Source organism: Patella vulgata, chromosome 2 (genome assembly GCF_932274485.2).
Source record: "Patella vulgata chromosome 2, xgPatVulg1.2, whole genome shotgun sequence".
Classification (NCBI taxonomy): Eukaryota; Metazoa; Mollusca; class Gastropoda; family Patellidae; genus Patella; species Patella vulgata.
This window is the reverse complement of record NC_065880.2, coordinates 79,053,767-79,076,822: the sequence shown is the minus strand read 5'-3', so window position 1 is coordinate 79,076,822 and position 23,056 is coordinate 79,053,767. Positions and strand designations below refer to the sequence as shown.

General features: G+C 36.7%; 1 protein-coding gene across 3 annotated transcripts in view; it reads right to left on the bottom strand.

The window, feature by feature from the left end:
• Nucleotides 1–4,254: 4,254 nt before the first annotated feature.
• LOC126811876 (beta-1,3-galactosyl-O-glycosyl-glycoprotein beta-1,6-N-acetylglucosaminyltransferase) overlaps nt 4,255–23,056 on the bottom strand; it is a 42,338-nt gene continuing 23,536 nt past the window's right edge. Inside the window, exons 1-3 of one of the 3 annotated variants that reach the window (XM_050537902.2) lie at nt 20,291–20,460; nt 8,346–9,638; nt 4,255–5,593 (exon numbers count right to left, since the gene is read on the bottom strand). In XM_050537902.2, the coding sequence (XP_050393859.1) occupies nt 5,316–5,593; nt 8,346–9,471 (1,404 nt within the window). In that variant the 5' untranslated portion in view covers nt 9,472–9,638; nt 20,291–20,460 and the 3' untranslated portion in view covers nt 4,255–5,315. Of the gene's footprint in view, nt 5,594–8,345; nt 9,639–19,926; nt 20,067–20,290; nt 20,461–23,056 lie in introns of those variants that run through there. The other 2 variants (XM_050537903.2, XM_050537904.2) reach the window with 2 other exon arrangements.

Genomic DNA, 23,056 nt, shown 5'->3' with positions numbered 1-23,056 from the left:
AAGTAATCAAATGTCCAGTACTAAGTGCAATACGTCGCATTAGTGACCAAAGAACGAGTGCTTCTCTCATACACATAGGAACTGAACTTAAGAGACCAAGAAGAAACAACCCTGATGTCGGATGAAACGAGAAAAGTGGGCGAATCCCATTAAATTTTTGGACGGGGGGATAATGACAATAAGAACTGTGTACTTGGGTTATGAAGAAACATGTACTGCAAATCATCAGGGAGTTGCTTCAACATACTGCAAACAATTATCTCTGACTTAAATGACACATCAACTTCTTGCAACAATATTATAAACACCATGTTTGATAGTCGTGTTGCCACAGAGAACAAAACACGCTCTATTAAAAGAATACAGAGTGGATATTTTACCATTGATATAATCAAATTTGGAATCACTTACCAAATCGCACCAAGAAAATTACAGTAGTATAAATAACTTTTATTGTGGACTTCACTTGCTGGTAAATATGGCAGAAACAGCTCAGAAAATGCTGCTAACAGTTGCAAAGGAAGAATTAGAAAACCCATGAATATCTGCTAGTGCAGAAACAAGTAAGTTTATTCCAGCTGGGGAAAGTAGGACTGCACGGATGATACGAATAATTACCAAGTGCCAGTGCCTGGCCCGAGGTGGACATCAGAAAAGTGACCGTTACGAAGATTTTAACTCTTTTATTCTTCGACAAGAGAAAGAAGATGGATATACTGGCCCATTATGTGAACACAGACTCATAGTTTCATTTAGGGAAAACAGATTAAATATTTTGTTTTATGATGCCGAGGCCATTTTTACGTGTCAAAATATGTCATAAGACTTTTTATACGCCCAGTGCAGAAAATAGTTAACAAGAATTTGATGTACTCGGATTATGAGGAAGATACAATAAATGATAAAACACTTTTCAATTTCGAGAGACAAGACGTCATTGAATGTACCAACAATGCCGTACCCATAACTAGCTGGTCAGTGTGGCGGAATAATAAACACGATAGTGAGCGAAAACTCCAGCGTGCTTTGGAAGATATGAGGATATAAGATCTTATTGTTTGGATGTCTTGGAAGTAAGTAAAATAAAATGTTGAATATTACCCACCGAGTTGTGGGAATAGTTTTACATTTACTGATTGCAAGTTCTTGATGGTCAGATGAAGAAACTAAGTTACAATCGTTTGACAACATTGTACAAAAAATGAATGATGAAATGTTAAACGAAAGAATTTGTGTGCTTTTTCGTTGCAGACTAATATAAACTTTTGTGGCGTCATAAGAGGGTGGTATCTGATATCGCCACAACAGGTTGCTAAAATACAAGGGCGATCAAAGGAAATAACATCCCAGGGTGTGTAAACGTATGTAATGCCAACATTGTGGACCCTCTAGGATTCGCAATGTTTATTCGATTTTGATGGAACTTGAACTTTGATGTTTGAAAGCCAAAGATCTCGGTTCCTTTCGATATTCACACATATCGGACCCCAACTTCCTGGATTATGACCCCTGGTTGTCCGAAAAACACAATATTTATCTGATTTTAAAAAAAAAACTGTTTAAATATATCACCGTTATACACTAATGATGGTTGAGTTTGAATCTCGCGAAATCAGACCGAAACTACTCGACAAACTAGCGGCTACTTGTACGCCAATAGTGTAATAGTATGTAATACCAAGTTTGTTGACCATCTAGAAGTCACAGCTTTTATCCGATTCTGATGAAAATTAAAATGTTTATATCAAAACGATCTCGGTTCCACTTGATATTCATGCATATCGGACAACAACTCTCTGGATAATGACCCCTAATTGTAAAAAATATCACATCTGATTTAGTTTGTTCTTGACAAGTGTGGCCGTATCTTGCCTGGCAACCGCTGGCTCCTGACGTAATGATTCTCCGGCAAATCTATTCACGACTGTATGTTTAGATGTAAAGGAGACATTAAATTGCTTCATGTAAGTCACAGGGATTGTGCTCAAAATCCATGACGTCACCACCATGAATGATCATTGAAAGCACCGTTTCTGTTCAAGAAATCGGGGATACCTATATAGCCAAACACTACAGTCGTTTTTTTTTCATATTCTCAGAAAGATGTTTCTGGATTCATGTGTGGTGATGAGATACCATTTCCTGATCAAGTAGATAAAGATGATTTGTATGGAAGGTTAATCATGCCCGATGACAATGATGCAAAAACAGCGATAATTCTTCAACATCTTTTTACTGTTTGGTTAACATTAATCAATAAATCTGTAGCTAATCATTTAGAGTGTGGTAAATATATAAACACATTTCTCATTCTTTGGCCAAAGAAGTGTAGCAGGGTATCCTATAAATATATGTATATAATTATCATTCCAGTTATTTATACATTTCTTTTTGTCTTTCAGAGTTTTATCAGTATACTTATTATTGAAGAACGAAAACACCATGTCGTAGGTTTAGATTTTTATTGCGAATGGTATAAATAAGTATACTGATAAAACTCTGAAAGACAAAAAGAAATGTATTAATAACTGGAATGATAATTATATACATATATTTTAAATGAAGAGGGACCACATTTATTTAAAAACGGATATCAAAAGGTAATGAATGACTCCGAGCCTGTAATGATACGATGCAGTGTTTCACTGAAAACATGACTAGATCCGGGGGCCACAGCGCTTTGCAGTCCCGGGCCTTTAATAATACAGGTTTCACTCAAAAATGAAAAAACAAAACAATGATTTATAAGAAGGGTGCAATAATGCGACCGGTCTTCATGGTGATCGTCTCACGAATGGTGTTTCTTGGGGGCGTAAAGAAGTTGTTGATTTTTAACATTTTTCGATAATCTTGTCCACAGATAGGTCCAGTGTTACGAAATCTTGTTAGTGCTCAATAAGTTGCAGTAACTGTTATTGACTTATCTTTCAGAAATTTAACCTTCCCGAAGGATATTATTCTAAATAAATTGCAGAGTTATTCCCCTTTATTAGGAGGACTGCAATTTTAAAATAATAACACATCAAGTTTTAAAGATAAAAATGAAGCCCGGAAAAGTTGGTGAGAGAGAGAGAGAGGTGGGGTTTAACGTACACCCGACACAAACTAGGTCATTTCGGGACTAACATATGGTTCAATTGTAATCGTTGCCGGGGCATAATTTCACTTAAACCAACTACATGACATATTCCCCTGTTCATTATAGCTTAGTTGGTGCAGAAAAGTAAGACGTCAAACCCCATTTCATTTATTGAGCGATGGATGTGCCACACTATTATTTGTAATATGCATGGTTGCACAAAGAGCCGGTCGCGGGGGTGGAGTAATTATATTTCAACTATACCTCTATTGATCAGTATATATATTATTATTATGAACACAACTCCATTGATGGCTGCACAAAGAGTCTATTCTTCCATAATGCGAGACCCATATTGAAACTTAATCGACTACAGGTATAATAAATCCGATGGTTCATAGATATCACTGACGTTATAAATATGTTCTATATCTTTTATTATTATCAATGTTGAGTATATTGAACTTTTATTTCGACATGTTCCGGCTTCAGTGGAATGACATATTAGGCCAGATATTGTGACGTTACGGAAATTTAGACACTTATATTAGTCTATATGTCCACTTCCCCAGTTTTATCTGATAGTTCTTAATTTATATCAGCTTATACCAAGATCATTTTATTATCCAACATACAATTTTTGTTCTGATCTTATAAAATATGTTTGGTGATCCAGATAATAAGGTCTGCCATCGAGTCAAGTGACGTGATTTCGATCCTACATTTGTACGTGACAAGGAGTAGTGTTGCCTGTCCAATCTCTCCGGTTTCATTTCACTGCTAAAGACCCCTACAGTTGTGTCATGTTTCATGCCTTCTTTTATGTGAATAGAAACTAAAACAATGCCATTTTACGCCGATCGGTACCAAATAATATTAATTTTGACACTTACTTATTTGTCAAGTGGGAACGGGGTGGGTACAACATGAAGGTGAACTTGTTCTATTGTTCCATTAGCCTGATCAGATTTGTTCAGGTGAATTTACTTATCCCCACGCCGCCCCGAATAGATATGATTTTTTTGTTTGTAGCAATGTAGGCTTTTATAGATTGAACACTTGCGATATCATTGTCGGTGGAAACGGGCACTAAGTCAAAAGATTGAACATAAAGCGGAGAAGGGGGTTTCTAAATCTATTTTTTTTTCTTTAAACCTAGTAAAGCTTAAAATATGTCAGTTTTCACTTTTTATTATGCCTTTTGTAAGCAAGTTTTTATTGTAGTTATGGTGACGTGTTAACAAAAAGCGTTAGAAAAAAGATATACCCCCTTAATCCCGGTGTCGATAAATGTTGGGTTGTGTGGAAAATGCTAGAGGCGATTTGTGGCAAATCTCAGACACAATATAACGTTTGATAATGGTTAAGAACAGCATCAGAATAACATGATTGTTTTCATTGGAAGTGAGTCGGAAATACCCAAAGGAGTCGGACAAACTCTAAACCAACTGCTTCCCCTTCACTGGGTCCCTTCAATGGGCTCCTGTCTGTCTACCTGTAATAACCTGTATTTGTATCTGTTAAATTTGTTTGGTTTAAATATTAGAAGATTAATATCATTATTTACACATAGGCGGGGAGTGATAGCATCTTACCCCAAACAAATTGCAAAAGAAACCAGGAAGTTTAGGAGAGCGTTATCTCGTAATCAGTGTGTTTTAGTGGTGGGGGAATAAATAATTTCTTTTAAAATTCTTCAAACACAAACTGGTTATACAGGCGAACTGTGCCGAAAAACGAATTAACACTTGGCATTTCTTTCATAATAGCTGTCAAATTTGGCATTAAAATGGCCCTTTTCCGCTAAGACCTGTACAAATCTCGTAAGATATGACTTTTACTATGTCTTTTAAAAAGGCTTTCGATGTCTCTGAATTAATGCTAATTAATATTGAATAATGCTAATTACGTCATTTCGCCTTGGCCATTTGAGTATGATGTCGTCTAACATAAGTATAATTGAACCCAACTGCATTGTTTTCATTTGCAATTTGTTTGGGGTTACTCCACTTTTGAGATTAGCTTGACACATCTATCAGTTTATCAGAGATGTTTAATTATTAGTCTGTTTTTCATCCAGGAATGTTTAATTATCAGTCTGTTTTTCAGGAAAGTTTGACGTATAATTATTATCAGTCCGTTTATCACACATGTTTGATCATCACCCTGTTTATCAGATTAGAAATGGATTTTTATGATAAACAATAAATAGTTGTCCATCCCAAATAATTTTGTATCAGTAATGGTTGTTTATAAAATTTAATTGTTTATAATAGTAATCATTAAATGGTAAAGGTGAAACTGTTTTATTGTACAACCACTCTGATAAACACTGTAAACCAAGCTGTTGAAAATCCATTACAAATTTATTAGCAAATAATTCATTCCTGCTAACTAAGCTGTTGAGATCCCCTACTCCAAAAACACAAACACCCCTCATCCATTTTCCAGCACACTTATCAGCACCCGCCCATGATGCATACGCTGCTAACCATTTCTTTTTATCGGCCTGTCCTGTAAAAGATCAACAATGTATAATTGGGCGGTGTTATGCAAATATGTCCTAACCCTCAAATTTCCAAAAATAGTTTTAGTACATGTTTCGATTAAAGAATTCATGACGATTGATATGCAATATTGTTTTTTAACTCTCCTAAGATGAGGCTCAGTATCTGCCCTACAGACCAAGAATCCACTAATCAGTGAAATCATTGTAACAGCGTAGCAATGATGGGGTTGTGTCTGCGTGGAATTCTAGATCGTGGTTGAGAGCGATGGAGACGTTGCTGTCGGGCGCAATGGGTGTGTGCCAAGAGCGTAGCGGGGGCATTGTGTACGCGTAGTGAGAACGTGAAAATGCCTTCACACCAAGAAGCTTTAATGAGGTGAAGGCGGCATGGCGTCATTTTAGTGAAGTCATCGACGCCATATTGGTTAACCCAAAACAGCGTCTCTCTAATTATTTTGACAATTTGCCTGGCCTCAGACCGCCAGACTTAAAAAACCTAATTTGACATATTTTTTTTTCAAAATAACTAAAATTTATCTTCGTATCCACTGCAGGAAAAAATAATCTACGTACATTGAGAGGGTTTATTCGGAACAGAGGGCACATAGTCACACGAATTCCTATACCCTAGCTGGGAATCTCACCGGATTCGATTGTTATCAACAATTTCCAGATTCTTTTGTTTTTGCAAACACCACCTACCCTGCCTACTCACCCAGTACGCTTTTAATAAAGTCGCAGATATAACTTCTGTTACAAAATATTCTAATAATACGGTATTTTAATATATCAATCATTCATTTCATCATTCATTGTGTAATCAATTCTAATTTTCATAAATCTATACAATCTGCTGTATATCAGCTACTCTGAGATGATATTTTTAATACTAAAGGCTTAACTTTATAGATTTATTATAACTTAATAATTTATTTCATATATAATATGTGTTGCTTTTCAATGTGTAAAACAAATTTCCCCTGGGAACATTAGGCATTACCTTATTCTCGTTTTAAAACAAAAGAAGATTTATATTAACTCCACACAACCAATTATTCTTAAAATGTTTTGGGTTAACCAAAATGGCGTCACGGGCTTCAATCGTAATAATACGGCTTTGGTCATAATAGTAAAATGACGTCATACCGTCTCCAGTTCATCAAAACTTCTTGCTACACGCTTAAGAGGGTTTTAGTACATTTTAGTGCTATATTGTATTTCATGATGTTAAGGTAATAAAAGTTTTCTGGAAGTTTTTTCTTTATTTGAATGACTTCTATTTTCTATTTTCGGTGTTTTCTCAAAACTTCAAATTTAGGATTAAATTCCATTTGCATAACACAGTCCAATTTAAGTACAATAATTGATACAGCTATGAAATGCAATGGGGTTTAACATCCTACTATTGTGCACCTAGCTAATGAAGACGAAGAGAGAGGGGGGGGGGCTTAACGTCAACTCGACGCAAACTAGGTCATTTCGGGACTAGCATATGGTTCAATTTTATTTCCATAATTCGCTTGCGCGGAGGGTTCTTAAGCAGTGGGAGGAAACCGGCGGAAGACCTGGAGCTACTCCGTCTTTAGCGCTTGCGCATTGTATCATAAGGTCTGTCATTGAGTCAACTGGCGTGGTTCCAATTCCCCGGTTGTACGTGACAAGGAGTATGATTGCCTGTCCAATCTCGTTAGTCTTCTCTGGGTCCTCGGGTTTCACCTCACTGCTAAAGACTCCTACGCGCAAGCGAATAATTGATATAAAATTTAACCATATGTTAGTCTCGAAATGACCTTGTTTGTGTCGAGTGGAGATTAAACCACCCCATTTATCTTTACATACTCTAAATTCAGACAATCGACCTTTTCATTTAGAGGTGACACAAATATACGCTCGTAAACTGACTAAATGCGAATAAAGTGTATTTTTTTACTTTGCAATCACCTGTCAGCCAGTTTTTTGCGCTGTATACCTAAACAACAGGCACTATTGTCATTTGATTTCATAAATAATACCTGCTAGTTATATGGGGTAAAATTTAATCAACTGGGTTACTATAATATAATTCAGGGTGAGGGTTTTATATTTCAGTACAGTCAATTAAGCCGCGCATCCATGACGAATATCACACCATAACCAGTCATATGATCTTCTCCCACAACCAAATTTATAAACTCGTAGTTATAACGTCCTATTTATGCAACTTTTTGTAATTTTAATTGCCTTATTGGTGATCGTGGGGTTGAATGGCCGAATGGTTAGCATGTGCGCCCTGTATCATAAGTACTGTCAGTGAGTCAGCTGCCGTGGTTTCGATTCCCCGGTTTCTACGTGACAAGGAGTAGGGTCGTTTGTCCAACCTGTTTTCTCCGGGTCCTCCGGTTTACTCCCAATGCTAAAGACCTCTACGCGCATGCGAATTATTGAAATAAAATTGAACCATATGTTAGTCCCAAAATGAACTGTTTTTTTTTTGTCGAGTGGACGTTAAACACCCTCTCTCTCTCTCTCTCTCTCTCTCTCTCTCTCTTCCTCTCTTTTGGTAATCCTGTGATCCTGTAAATATATCGATGATTGTCAATAAACTGGACCGTTTCATAATTGTGAAGATTATCTGACACGACATCGACCCAACCACGACCCCAGGCATTATTTCTGTTGCATATGATTCCAAAAAACCCAGAGGAACTTTCTCGACCAACACCGAAAGCCAACCCGAGACCGGTGGGTTTCACGATGAAAATATCGAATAATAATTACCTTTGTAACTGCCAGGAACTTTCAAATGTGGATTATGATTCAATGTTGACCAATAATATTCATCAGGGGAGAGAACCCCACGACACCACTGTAAGAAATCTTTAGCTATTTGATTGTTGACGACATAGTTTACAAATTGTCGTGTAAATATACCATAGGCACTTCCTTTTACTACACGAATGTCATGCGGTGGGTTTGGGTTCTTTTCGTTAGTTTTTTCAATAGCGTAGGTCCCGGATGTTGTGTTTTTATATTTATGTTTATATTTAAATCTATTGGTCATCATTCTGCTACCAAGGATACCCTCTATGTCATTACTGTTGTTATAAATAGTCAATATTTTAACGATTTCTAAATTTGTTTTAAGTGGGAACTCTTGACTAGGAAGGTTTATTAAATATTTCCATTTTTCACTAAAATCTAAATGATCACTCATGCAGTTAATGTCTGCTTGGAGTCTTTGAAAACTTTTATACACAACTTGCTCTGTTTTAGAAACTATGAAGACATTATCAAAACAATTAGCTAGTGATTTAGCTGCCTTGTGAACATGATCTGGTGAAAACCCATCTACATGTAAACAGTAGTAATTTTGAGGTCTATAAATAGCACGAAGAAGCATTTCAACTTGAGCCACGTCTTTATATAAAAGTATATTAAAAGCGATAGGAAAATTCTTTTCTTCTTCGGTATTCACAAAGGAGTCATAGGCATATTTATTGCGGAAATTGACACAGTCCTGGGTGGCGTTTGTTATAAATTGATCACTCGGCACCCTATAGCCAGTTTCTTTCATTTTAGTTTTAGCTCGAATAATTTCATTCGGATCACCTTCGATTATCTTAGAACAACTGACTTCATGAACTTGACGTCGTCCACAACTATGTCCGGTGTGCCTCATACCTTGAGAATTAGTTATACCCGAATTCATCTGATGCTGGCTGTCTGTCAGACGTTCTTTGGATAAAGTATATTCCACGGGTGCCGATCGTTTTCTAAGCGTGTCGATTTCCATGGTTATTGATGATAATCTTATATAGGTATACAATACCATCACAGACAACAAAGAGATTATAACCGACGATGTATGCATGCCTCGATATTTTCTAAAAATAAATCCACCCATCACATCTACTTCAAAATGTGTATAATGATTCAGTCAAGCCCAATAGTATATTTGATAGGCGATAACTACTGAACACCATAACCTAATTCACACGAATTTCGCTCCGAGATTGGTAACTAAATTCTCCTTTAGATTCTTCGGGTGAATAATCGAATTATCTTCATATTCTGAAACATATCAAGCATATAAATACAGTATATGAATACACATATTGAATTACAATTTTAAGAGAGCCAAGCTGACTAAGTGGTAAGGCGCTGGCTCGCTAGTCTGGAGGTCGCGTGTTGATCCCGGCATTGGCCGAGAAAGTTCATCGGGATTTTCCGGCGTGGTTTCCCCGTGTAAAGGTTGCAGGACGGAGGGCCTGACAAGGACGGGCCTGACAAGGACAGCTGTCTAGTCGTTTGGATGGGACAAAAAGAATACGAGGTCCCGCGTATACATTGGCGTGACCGTAAAAGATCCCTTGGCAGTTGAAATTCGATATAAGAGAAGGTCACAGTGCCGCTGCCCGGGCAAAATTTCTCTCATAGCACACTGTATGGCGTATGCAGTGCTAGGACTATCTAGGAAAAAGTGCTAAATTTTGGATGTTTGGGTTTGGTCCGGTTCACTGATTTTAATTGCTTGGTATGCTGATCTAAACAACATGTCCGTCTTGAGTAGTATTGCCCTAATATAAATTACATAAGCGTTGACAACTATTAACCTGCCAGTGGGAGTATCAAATAACTTAACATTTTAATTTCTAAAATAAAAATCTCATTTCATATAAAGTCTTTGATATCAGTTGTTTAGTCTTCCAAAAACCAAGTTTTATCATGCTGAGCTATTTTTGTACGCCCATATTTTCAAGTGGACGTGTATTGAGTCGCCCCTGTCAGCCCACAATTTATTTGTGGACACGCGGTTCCTTTTGATATTGGCATTTTATCCAATATTAAAAGCTGTTCTAACATATCACCATTCCACTCTTATGATGGTTGAGTTCGAATTTCATGAAAATCGGATTGAAACTGCCCGCTCCTCGTTCGCAAATAGTATAAAAGTATATAATACCAAGGTTGTGGACACTGTAGAAGTCACAATTTTTTTATCCGATTTTGATCAAACTTAAAATATATGTCTATATTCCACGGATTTTTGTTTCTTTCCATATTCGCACATATCGGTCCGTAACCTCCTAGATTATGGACCCCGGGTGTACCAAAAATTACAGTTTATACCCAATTTTAAAAACCGTTTAAATATACACCGTTACACCCTGGGTTTGAATTTTGTGATAATCGGATCGAAGGCTGTGGTCCCTCTAACGAGTTGTATCCGGTTTTGAAAAAAACTTAATATTATATGTTTATGTATCAAAGATCTCGGTTTGATGTTCGCGTATATCGGGCCTAACTTCTTGCCTTGTGGCCCCTATTGTACGAGAAATTGTAAGAATAATACTACGAGTTCTTGATGTGGAAATTTACACCGAAATATTTATTTATGGCTAGGGATATGATATCATATCTTTCTTATCTAAATTATATCCTGGTTATATATATTATATCCTGGTTATATATATATATATATATATATATATAAGCAGGATCTAATTTCGATAAGAAAGATATATCATATCCCTAGCCATAAATAAATATTTCCGTGTAAATTTCCACATCAAGAACTCTGTGGTGACAGAAATGAAATGAAATGAAATGGAGTTTTAACGTCCTACTGTTCTGCTCCTAACCTGGGCTAATGAAGACGGGCATACGCCATACAGTGTGCTATAAGGGAAATTTTGCCCGGACAGCGGCACTACGGCCTACTCTTATATCGAAATTCAACTGCCAAGGGATCGTTTACGTGCACGCCAATGTGTACACGGGACCTCGGTTTTTCGTCCCATCCGAACGACTAGACAGCTTTCCTTGGCAGCCCCTCCGTCCTGCATCACTGACAAGGGAGAACCACGCCGGAAAATCTGGATGAACTTTCTCGGCCAATGCAGGGATCGAACACCCGACCTCCAGGCTAGCGAGCTAGCGTCTTACCGACTTAGCCACGTGATCCCCCTTTGGTGACAGAGAATATAAGTAATATTGTTATAATACATTATTAAAGGTGTACTGTTTTGTTGACATTGACAATAAATTCGCGTTAACAAAATAGTTTATAAAGTCTAGTATTGATGGCGATATTAGCGACCTTTGATTTTGACTTGCTGTCGTACTGTTGTCTTTTCGCGTCAGAAGTTGATGTAGTCTCTACTTTCAAGGTCACTTTTCGACTTTCGTGTTTTGAAGGGGCGAAAAGTAGAAATTATAAATGGTAGTTATAGGCTTCCATAAGATTGTAAGACAAAATAAACATTTTACCATCGGTTCACGAATGCCTTTAAGTGCCATTTATAACAAGAGACTAGAAGGACGGGGCTAGATATATTCCACAAGTAACTCAAACGGTTACGTCATATTCCTATCTGGAGAGCATGCGCAATAAATACTAAATCAGTTTATGTACATTCATATTACATTATTATTTGTGTTGCGAACCATTTGTGTCAATTTCTAGGTCCTAATTTTAGCGAGTTAGCTCTTTTAAATAACAAATACATGTAGATTGTTTTGGGGTGACCTTTTCCCTGTATGTAAATAATCAGTAAATGTTCATATTTTTGCACCAAAATAGATCATTTTGGATCAAATTTTCTTTTACTGATAATTGATAAGTTCGTAAATAGTATTGTACGATGGATCAATAGGCCATTAATATTTCGATATTGGCCCCTTTCTATAGAAATCAATATATAATTGGCAAGAGTTAAACAATCGTAATGTGCTCAACAACCCTTGTTTTACTTATGAATATTTATCTCCCCAAGAAAACGTTCCAAAATCATTTAATTGGTTAACATCAAATTGGTCAATATCAAAGTATATGAGTAAAATAATGTAAGATATTTTATACCCTGGCTTAGACAAGCTGCTGTAGATATTACATCAAATTAATAAGCTTATTATTACATTATGTAATATTTGAATCAATTTTTTTTAATTTTATTAAATTGTTATTAAATTTGTTTATTTCTGTGTTTAATTTGATTAGTTTTTCTTATTCTCTTATTCAAATTTCATAGAATCTGATTCCAAACCCATCTAGCTTTAGTGTTACATTCTAAATATAGAGCAGTGTAATATGACACTTATACAATACACCATCTGAATAGATAATAATTGGGCTACAATTTATTGTCTTTGAGAGGTTGATGACAGGATTCTCTTCAACAAATCTTTGAGGTCACATTCCCAAACTTGAAGAAATCTGGCTGATTTCTAGTTGGTCTTAGGACTGTATGCCCGTTTTCATTGGGTCAGTCGGAACTGAACAGTAGGATGTTAAACCCCATTTCATCTAATTTTATAATTTTAAAGATGTGGTATATTTGGTCATATTCAGCAATTGCGCGAGGTGTGACACTACCCTGAATTGATGATTCTGCACCCAGATAACTATCTTCTTTGACACATTATTTCACCCACACCAAGACTTAATAATCATTACCAATTACATATGAAAATGAAAGCCGAATAAATACTTTTCAAAATTCTCAATGTACATGTATATGTTACAGTCAATTTGTGTAATCAGTCATTTCATGTAATGACTAAACGAATCAGTCATTACGTGAAATGCCTGTGAGCATCAGGCAATACGTGCAATGACTAAAAATTCCAGTCAATACACGAAATGACTAAAAATCATGGTCGGGGATTACGCGAAATGACTGAAGTGCTGTTAAACCTATAAAAATACACTGTAAACCATTTTTGACGTCAAATCAAACGTTAAATCATACATTGCAGAAAAATATGCATATAGTTGTCAAATCTCATTTTATTTCAAACATTCTGACTGGTTCATCTCTAAAGTCGCATGTTTTTGCATAACATACTGCTATGACAGCGGTTGAAGAATTTTGATTTTGATATTGTTTTTGAAACATTTGCATCTATTCGTCCCTTGAAACCTGCATCATTGATAACCAGTGTAAGTTTCTATTCTAGAGGGTTTGGCGTTGGGGGAGCTATTCCAATTTCTATAGGATGAAATTCTATAGTGTTCTACTTAATATTGGGGGTCTGTAGGAAATAATGACCAGAAATATTCTGTAGTGCAAATCTCTTAATTTTTCCTACAGATTTAAGCTATAGTCATTTCGTGTAATGTCTGGATTTTTCAGTCATTACACGTATTGCCTGGTGCTCACAGGCTCTTCGCGAAATGACTGATTTGTTTAGTCATTACGTGAAATGACCGATTACACAGGTTGACTGTAACATATACACTTATATACCGTTTGTTCAGATGCTTATTTTCAAACCAGTTCAAAATCGCCGGTTTGTGTTGCTTTCACAAGTATTATAAGCCAACCCAGTTTAAGAATTCTGACCTTTTCGGTCGCAGGTTAGAGTTAACTACGCATGGGTAGCTTCATATTCTTCATTCGATAAAACTGGCACTGCATGTCGCCGCTATTTCCCAGGAATGTAACTTACTGCGTACTGCGCATGTCCAAAGCGGACTGGAGCCTGTTTTTTTTAAAGTCAATTCGTTCAGACGGCCAAGATGAACCAGGTTTTTTTTTTAAAAAAGCCTTCTCGAAGACAGATCGCGAGCTGGGGCTTTTAAACTAGTTTATTTGCCACACACTGCGTCAAGACGACACATTTATATTGGTTTAACGATTCACAGTTTTTTAAAAACCAGTTCAACTTAAGCGTCTGGACGGGCTATTAGTGTTTTCAACTAAAATCGTGGAAATTGGAATTAAAATGTCGGTCAACTAGCTTGGTGTCTGTTCTCAAGCGGAACTAATTGTAGACAGATATCTTAAGTTACGTATGTAAATTGGTTATTATGCAGCTTTCATTTGAGTCCAAACTACATTTATGGATGTTATTGGATTTTATGTTTTGATTTATTTTCTTGGAGGACAACAATCCGTCTTACTGAAAATATTACGTCGACAGAGAAAGGGATAGAGGGCACTCGGCAAATCTCGACAGATTCCGGTACCCTACATCTAATCTCGGCTGTATGACAGTAAGTGATATGTGCCTACGCCCATACATTTGCGATGCGGCTACCGGTTTACTTTAAACAGGAAAACGTGTCGCTTTTACAAAAAAGTCCCAAATTGCGTCTTTTGTAGAATGTATATACCTAAATGAGCAGAGATATTGTCTCAAGGCTGCTGGTTTGATACAAAATCCCTGGTAATTCCCCAAACCCAATGCCAAACGTGACGTTTGTTGATATAATACACTCTCCACAGAAATCTCCATGGGGGCAGCCATTTTTCATTCGGAACCTTTAAAATAGTTCAAATATGGCGGAAATGGTCACACAGCCGAGATTAGATGCGTAGAATCTGTCGAGGTTTTCCGAATGGGATAGAGGGTGGTAGGAGTAGAGGGGAGACCACTCGACACAAACTAGGTCATTTCGGGACTAACATGGTTCAGTGGGAGGACTCGGAAAAATACCGCGAGGTTGGACAGGCGACCCCACTCCTTGTCATGTACAACCAGAAAATCGAAACCACGCCAGCTGACTCAATGACAGACCTTATGACGCAACGCTCACGATAACCATTCGGCCATTATGGAGTGTGTCGCGTGCAAGCGCCTGGGACCCCCCACCCCCACCTTCTTGAATGTTCAACATTGACCATTTCCCAATCCAATCAAAACAATTGCTTAATTTATTCTATGGTGTCAGTAAATTGTTTAACTGAAAAGTATTACATAAACCTGTCACTATAGAATGTTTAATATGCAATAATACCACCAATCTGGAAGTGCAATTAAATTCACGTCACTAAAAACTAAATGACTGATTGATTGGATTGTAATACCATGACCTTTATTCACAAAAAAACTCAACTAAAATATTTGATATTTGATGTAATGCTATATGGTTTTGAACTTTACGAATAAAATACTTTAAAAGGATATGACATTCACAATGACAATATTTTTAGCCTTTAAATAAAAGTTACGCGGAAAATGAAGTTCAAAATTTGTTTCTCAGCAAGATTTGTGCATTTACATGTCTATCAAGATGTATCAACTAAAAGTTCTCTAAAAAGGTAAATAAATAATACATGTGTTCTGGGAATTGCGTCACTTCCGGTAGGAATTTTGTTTTAGGCATCATATGCCGTTAATTTTGGTTCAATCGGGTGATTATTAATCAGTTTAAAAGCCGAAGGGAAATATTTTAAAGACGGGTTGATATTTGTGTACAGATAATAGATGCCTATGACACCACAAAGTTTCAAGTATACATTTTCAAAACTGAAACGATATTTTTCAAACATATTACATTAACGAACTTGTGAACAAGGTACGTAAATATGAATATGTCATAAAATATTTTACAATTTTGAAAATGTATTCGGACCCTTTAATGGTAGGCCCTATGCATCTCGATATCTTGTATTTTGTGTTATGGCCCGTATTTTGACGTTAAATACGCCCACCCCTTCCTCATTTAATACATGTTAGAGCTATTTCAATTTTGTTCTTTTTTCAAGGTATGTAATTACAAATGTGCAAGAAAATAATTTACATTTTGTAGCAAACAATAAACATACTTTCCAGCTGTATATGAACAGATATCGAGCATTTCTTATTAAGATCTTTTTTTCCCGCCCCTCCCCTCACTTAATAAAGTTTAGCACCGTGGAACTTTGATCTCTTAATGTGCCGGAAAATAACTTGAAAAGTCATACGCTATTAATATCTAATAATTGATTGGGGGGGGGGGGGTCTTAAATGTCAAAATATGGGTCATACTACGACATTCCAGATATCACACAGAATACCACCGAAAAGAAAATTCATTTACCTTTACAAAAATGTAAATTATATTCTGGCACATTTAAATTTACATAGCTTGAAAAAGGTATTACAGTTGGATGACGCTAAATACTATTAAGTTAGGGGGTCGGGTGAGTGTGTGTGTGGGGGGGGGGGGTATTTAAAGGTTAAAATACGGGTTATCGTGTAATGCTTAAGCGGAAAGTATTTATGTATTTATCCCTCTTTCAATATATTACTTATTCTCTGGCACATCCATGATTACATGATTTAGAAGAGATTAAACACTCTTTCTTTTGAGAAGAGAAATATGACAAAACCTATATTTCTGAAAATAGACTACTTTCCGTTTATTTTCTTTCTCGAAGGCCCGGCTCAATTAGCCATACTACGCACGTGGTTTCACTAGAGTCGCGGTCATCGAGCGAATTTTCTTATTGTGTATATGCTTGCTCGATTCCCCATTACTGTATGGTGGCTTATTGTATGCGAGGTTGATTTCCGCTCATGTCGTCATAATATTCCGGTTCGATGGAATTCGAGAAATGTTTTTGGAGAAATGTTATTGAAGAAATGTTTTTGAGGAAATGTTTTGTAAGATTTGTATTTGGAGATTTGTATTTAGAAATATGTTGTTCCAGATTTGCTTTTTGTTGTATTTCTCTGATGAAATGTAAATGTAGGCTAATTTCTCTGATGAAATGTAATGTAGGCTAATTTCTCTGATGAAGTAGGCTAATTTCTCTGATGAAATGTAAATGTAGGCTAATTTCTCTGATGAAGTAGGCTAATTTCTCTGATGAAGTAGGCTTATTTCTCTGATGAAATGTAAATGTAGACTAATTTTTGATTTTCTAAAATAAATTTATCTTTATATTAAAGAACAATTAAAATACATTTTACAAATCTGATATGGCAACTGTCTGATTTGTAAAACAAATATTGATTTTAAGATACAAATGTTAATTTTGGTGTACAAATGTCGAAATAAGACAACAAATGAAGAAATAGAAATAGACTATGATTTGAGAAATAAGGACTAAGAACACTGAATAAAGAGCTGTTTGGTCTTCCATATTCTCGGGCGATTGCTTCGGGAATATGATAAAATGTGTAATATAAAACTCTCGTATCGAGTAGTTGGAGATTATTTACAGTTACTTGAAATTTCTTACTGTATCTTTTCTAGCATACTACAATACATGCACGGTATATCACGCGCCAGATTGTTTTGACTCGGTGAGGACATTTCTTCCTCGATTATCTCAAAATACTCCTACATGTAACACTCCCCTTCCGTTTTATTGCCAAATAAGCTTTGTTTAATTCTTATTCAACCCCTTATGTCACTGAATTGATCATTCCAGGGCGTTATTACTGTATTTACAAATCTAACTTATTATAATTTTTTCTTTAACAGTTGTTTAGATTGTTTGGTCATATTATAAATATTTAATTAAACATTGACTATATTGTAAATATTTAATTGGTTATGTGATACACTAGTAATTAATAATTGCCTATATTATACCTATTTAATTAACAGTATTAGGCCATGTTATAAATATTTAATTTAAAGTTGGCTATATTGTAAATATTTAATCCACGTTTCGCTATATTTTAAATATCTAATTATCTATGTATATTATTTCTAAAAGTAATATTTGCTAAATTATACATAGTTCATGAACCATATTTGTATATATTATAAATATTTAATTAAACATGCATTATGAAAGACCTAAATCTGTCTAATGCCGGTCTTTCTTTAGGCCTGAAATGTTATATAACTTATTAATAAGACATTAATTAACTTACCAAGACCATAATCAACCCTCGATGCCATTGAATTCCATCTGTAAAGGAATTGGGGGAGGGGGGCTGAGACACTTGTCAAAGGGGGGCCGGAGGTATGCCGAGTAATTTTTAAATAAAAAACTATTAATAAAAAAACCAAATAAACTGTTACTAGATCCTAAAGTAGAAGGAAACCAGTGACTTTTCTGGCGGGGGTAGAATTAGAACCGGATTCCGTCAGTTCCCTAGTTTGGAAAAATTGGTGAATTAAAAACTGTAAGCCTTCAGTCCGTCTTCGTTACCGCCAGGGTATCCGGACCCCCTTCCGCTTGAATCCAGTTTAACATGATTTGGTGTATTGCAAAAAAAAAATTGCTTATTTGAAAGAAAATTTGTTTTTGATATTTTGGCGTCTGATTGTCACGGTTCTTTTTTTTTTCCTTAAGCTTGCTTACTTAAAATTTCCTGACAAAATCGTGTACATTTGATTATTATTTCATCAGTAAAATTAAAACGTAGTATATGTATTTGGTTTGTTGTGTTAAATCTCCAGTTACCCCAGATATACGCCAAAATGACGCTAGAGGTAATGCATCTTTCAAAATTGTCTGAGCCGGCTGGTAGATAACCGCCCCTCACCCCACCCAATACCGGTTACGCCTAGGGCTCTGTTGGCCATAATATAAGGAACATTTTGCTAGGTGGCCCGAAAATACAAATATTTTGGGTTCACCGATAAAAGGAAGAAAGTTAAATTTAACAACAGAAAATTTATTACCAGAATTACTATAAGATTATAGTAGCCAGATTACAACTTTGTTAACTTTATATTTCTGTGGCCTGAAATTTTTGCTGGCCTTAAAGCACGGGCCTTATTTGCCTAATGGTTAATCCGGCACTGACTGCCCTCCCCCGCCCACCATCGTCGAGTTGCCAGGCCCTCCGCCCTGCACTACTGAAATGGGGAAACCACCCCAGAAATTAGTTGAATGCTAAACAAGCTGATATCAAATTGATATCAAATTTTTATCGTATAATAGTGCCGCTGCCCGGGCAAAATTTCTCTCATAGCACACTGTATGGCGTATGCCCGTCTTCATTAGCCCAGTATAGGAGCAGAACAGTAGGACGTTAAACCCCATTTCATTTCATTTTATCGTATAATGAATCACTACCTGAATAACAGATACGCCGAATTAGTGCCGGGTTTTTTTTTGGTTTTTTTTTTTGGGGGGGGTGGGGGGGTATTTTTATTATTTTATCTTTTAAAATAGAAGAGGTTTACCTTCTTTAAAATTCAAAATTCCAGTTTGTCTCATATCTGCACAAATTCATTCAAATCGACAAAACAATTACGTAGTGATAGGACCTCAAGCGCGTAATTTGTTATGTATATCCAGTATATATATTCGTATCCCATATTGGTCGACAAAGGAGTCTTCGGGATGTTTAAAGGCTGGAATTTACTTCAGTCAGAGTTTGAACCTGCGAGAGTGTCTTGTCGTTGGGTTAGGACGAAACCCGGGGTAAACTCGTGCACACATTGGCTTACATTAATGATATGAAATGGGGTTTAACGTCCTACTATTCTGCTCCGACTGGGCTAATGATGACGGGCTTACGCCATACAGGGGTAAATCTTGACCGGACAGCGGCGCTACGGTCTACTCTTATATCAAATTCCAACTGTCAATGGATCTTTTACGTGCACGCCAACATGTAATTAACCATGGCAGTATAATGGCTGTTGGAAATCGAAGAAGGAAGACGAAAATTCTCCTACCTTTCATTCATTACACACGAAACCATAGAAATAAATACAGACCACCGAAGCGTTGTAATAACGAGACCTTATACAATTCAGTATCGGGTTCCATGAAGTCATCGAACATTGTGGGGCATTATATAGCCTATCAATGTGACGTACAATGAATCCATAATTCATAATGCTCCACATGTAGTAGTATTGTTATTATGAAATACTATACTATACTGATAAATAACAACGCGATAACAATGTGTGACCTTCGACCTAGTCCATGTTGTTAAAGGATTGAGTCGCTATATTTAAAACCAATGGTGAACGTTATCATAACACTGCAATATTCATAAACACGTATTAAAGAGAGGGTGATATTGAGTCTTACCTAGAAATCATTTTGCTGGTAGTCTCCTCAAACTGACTTAAATCAAATCATCGTCTGTCTCGGCTGCCGGGTGCGTCATATAGCCCGTCAACCAGCCACTAGGCCCCATTTTAAAATGAGAACACCCTTTCCTTTCACTGCATAATTGTGATTATAAGAAGGCGCGATCCTCAATTGGACGAGTCCATTCGTTATATAGGGAAGATGAATAGTCACGCAAGATAATCAATGTAGCCGTTATCGATCTTGTGCGCGAAATAATTCCTTAGGAATCATTACAAGAGTTTGTGACGTAAAACCCAGAAATGCCAGTAAAATCAATACGGTAGGAAGAGTTTATGATCAAAAGTGCACGCGTTAAACCACCTCTGGACACCCCAACCCCTACGTACCCATCTACTACTCTGTCCATCATCCCAAATTACATAAAAATCTAAAATGGGAAATGTGTCTAGTGGCGAAGATGGGAGGAAACATACTTTGATATAAAGAAAATTGAAATGAAAAGGAATGGGGTTTAACGTTCTACTTTTCTGCTCCAACTTCGTTAATAAAGACGGGCATACGTCACACAGTGTACTATGAGGGCAATTTTACCCCGACAGTGGCGCTACGGCCTACTCTTATATCGAATTAAAACTCTTATGGGTTCTTTTACCTTCACGCATGGGCGTGGATTAAGGGTCCCCCCTTAGAATCGGAAGGAGGACGAATAGGTCTCTGCCCTCCCCCCCCCCCCATGATTTTGATCGCCAGGACAGATTTTCAGGTTTATATCCACATGAATGTCCCGTTCTGAAGGCTATCTAACCACTGCCTTGGGTCTCGCCACAGTAATTCATCTTCACGATATCTTCCTCCTTAATTGTAGGTAGTCAATTTTACCATATCGTCATCATATTACCCCTAGTTACAGCTTTCATCGAAATAACACTGGTAAACTGTTCGTAATTATTATTTTGGTTTGGTAATGAAAGGTACCAGGGTTCGTCCGTCCCCCACAAAAGCTATGACAAATCCACACCCTTGCCTACACGCCAATGTGTATACGGAGCCTAAGTTTTTCGTTCCATCCGAACGACTAGACACTGTCCTTGTTCGGCCCTCCGTCCTGTTCCAATGGCAAGGGGAAACCACGCCGAAAAATCCCTAGGAACTTCCTCGGCCTATGTTGGACTGATTAGCGTTCCAGCATCTTACACACTGAGCCGTCGTGGCTCATGAAACTACTTGAGCAGAAAACCGCAGGTAATCTTAAACATAACTAGAACTGCGATGCAGTGCTGACGGATTTCATTGTTGACCGTTTGGGGGCGGGGGGTGGGGGTGATTTAACATCATTATTTGAATATTGTAAGGAAGGAATTAGGCCAAAAAAGTATTAAGTGATATTCCTCCGCTTTTCGCACCCAGTGAAAGGATTGCTTGCTCAACTTTTTATGGTGGATATTATGACGCAATGTCTGAAGTAATTTAAGTCGAACAAATAAAGACGCATGGGTTATATCGTAACATTCATGGAGGTAAATCGTATGAAATTAAAAATGTATCACGGCATTAGAGAGAGGGAGAGAGAGAGAGAGAGAGAGAGAGAGAGATGGTTTAACGTCCACTCGACACAAACCAGGTCATTTCGGGACTAACATATGGTTCAATGTTATTTCAATAATTCGCTTGCGCGTTTGAGTCTTTAGCAGTGGAAGGAAACCGGAGGACCCGGAGAAAACCAATGAGGTTGGACAGGCGACCCTACACCTTGTCACGCACAGCCGGGGAATTGAAACCACGCCAGTTGACTCAATGACAGACCTAATGATGCAACGCGCACGTACTAACCATTCGGCCACCCAAACCTTCTACATGTACTTAGTGTCCATATAATCAAAAATACCATACAAAATGCTTTTCTGTAAAGATATATATTATCGGCATACTTGTAGATATGTACATAGCCTTTTCTCTTCATTTTATTGATATATTATTCAGATTGATTTTATCCTAATTTGGTTATATAGCCTTTTTGTATATATTTTCTGTAATATAGGAGAGAGGTAATATAGGCCTAGCCCGTTACTCAATTCTTTTTCTGGGAATAAAATATTGTTTATAAATATAAAATTCGATATTCAGTACAATAAAATTCAATGTCAATTCTCCAGCACAGTGAATCTCCAATTCGCGCGTCCTTCGACGTCACGAATTCCATGTAGATATTAGTATTAGTATAACAAAACAACTGTTATGTAAATAGCCATTGAATAACCCGAATGACAAAACACCCAATGTTCAGCTGAACAGCGAATAGTAATTCCAACTTACCCATGACACGTGACATGCATATATCACGTGTTTAGCCGTTGACTATTGTTGAACAGCGATTCAAGATTTACCGTTATAATTTAGTTTGTCGTTGACAATAGTTTATATTTAACAATAGTGTCCTTATTAATGATGACTCCGGCATAGAATTGTGACTTTTTAGTTTATGAAGCAATTTAACTTTTAGCTGTCACGGACACATTGGGGAGAACGAATGAATGATCGAAAGGAACGAGAAAAACAAATTACGATAGCTTTGTATTATACGATATATGACCACATAATTAGTACCAGAGTAACTGAAAATCATCATAAGAATATCATATCAATGAATGAATTCTATTATATAGGCTTATGTCACGTGATAAATTAGTACCAGATTAACTAACACTAAAAATCATCGTAAGAATATCAATGAATGAATTCCATTATATAGGCTTGTGTCAC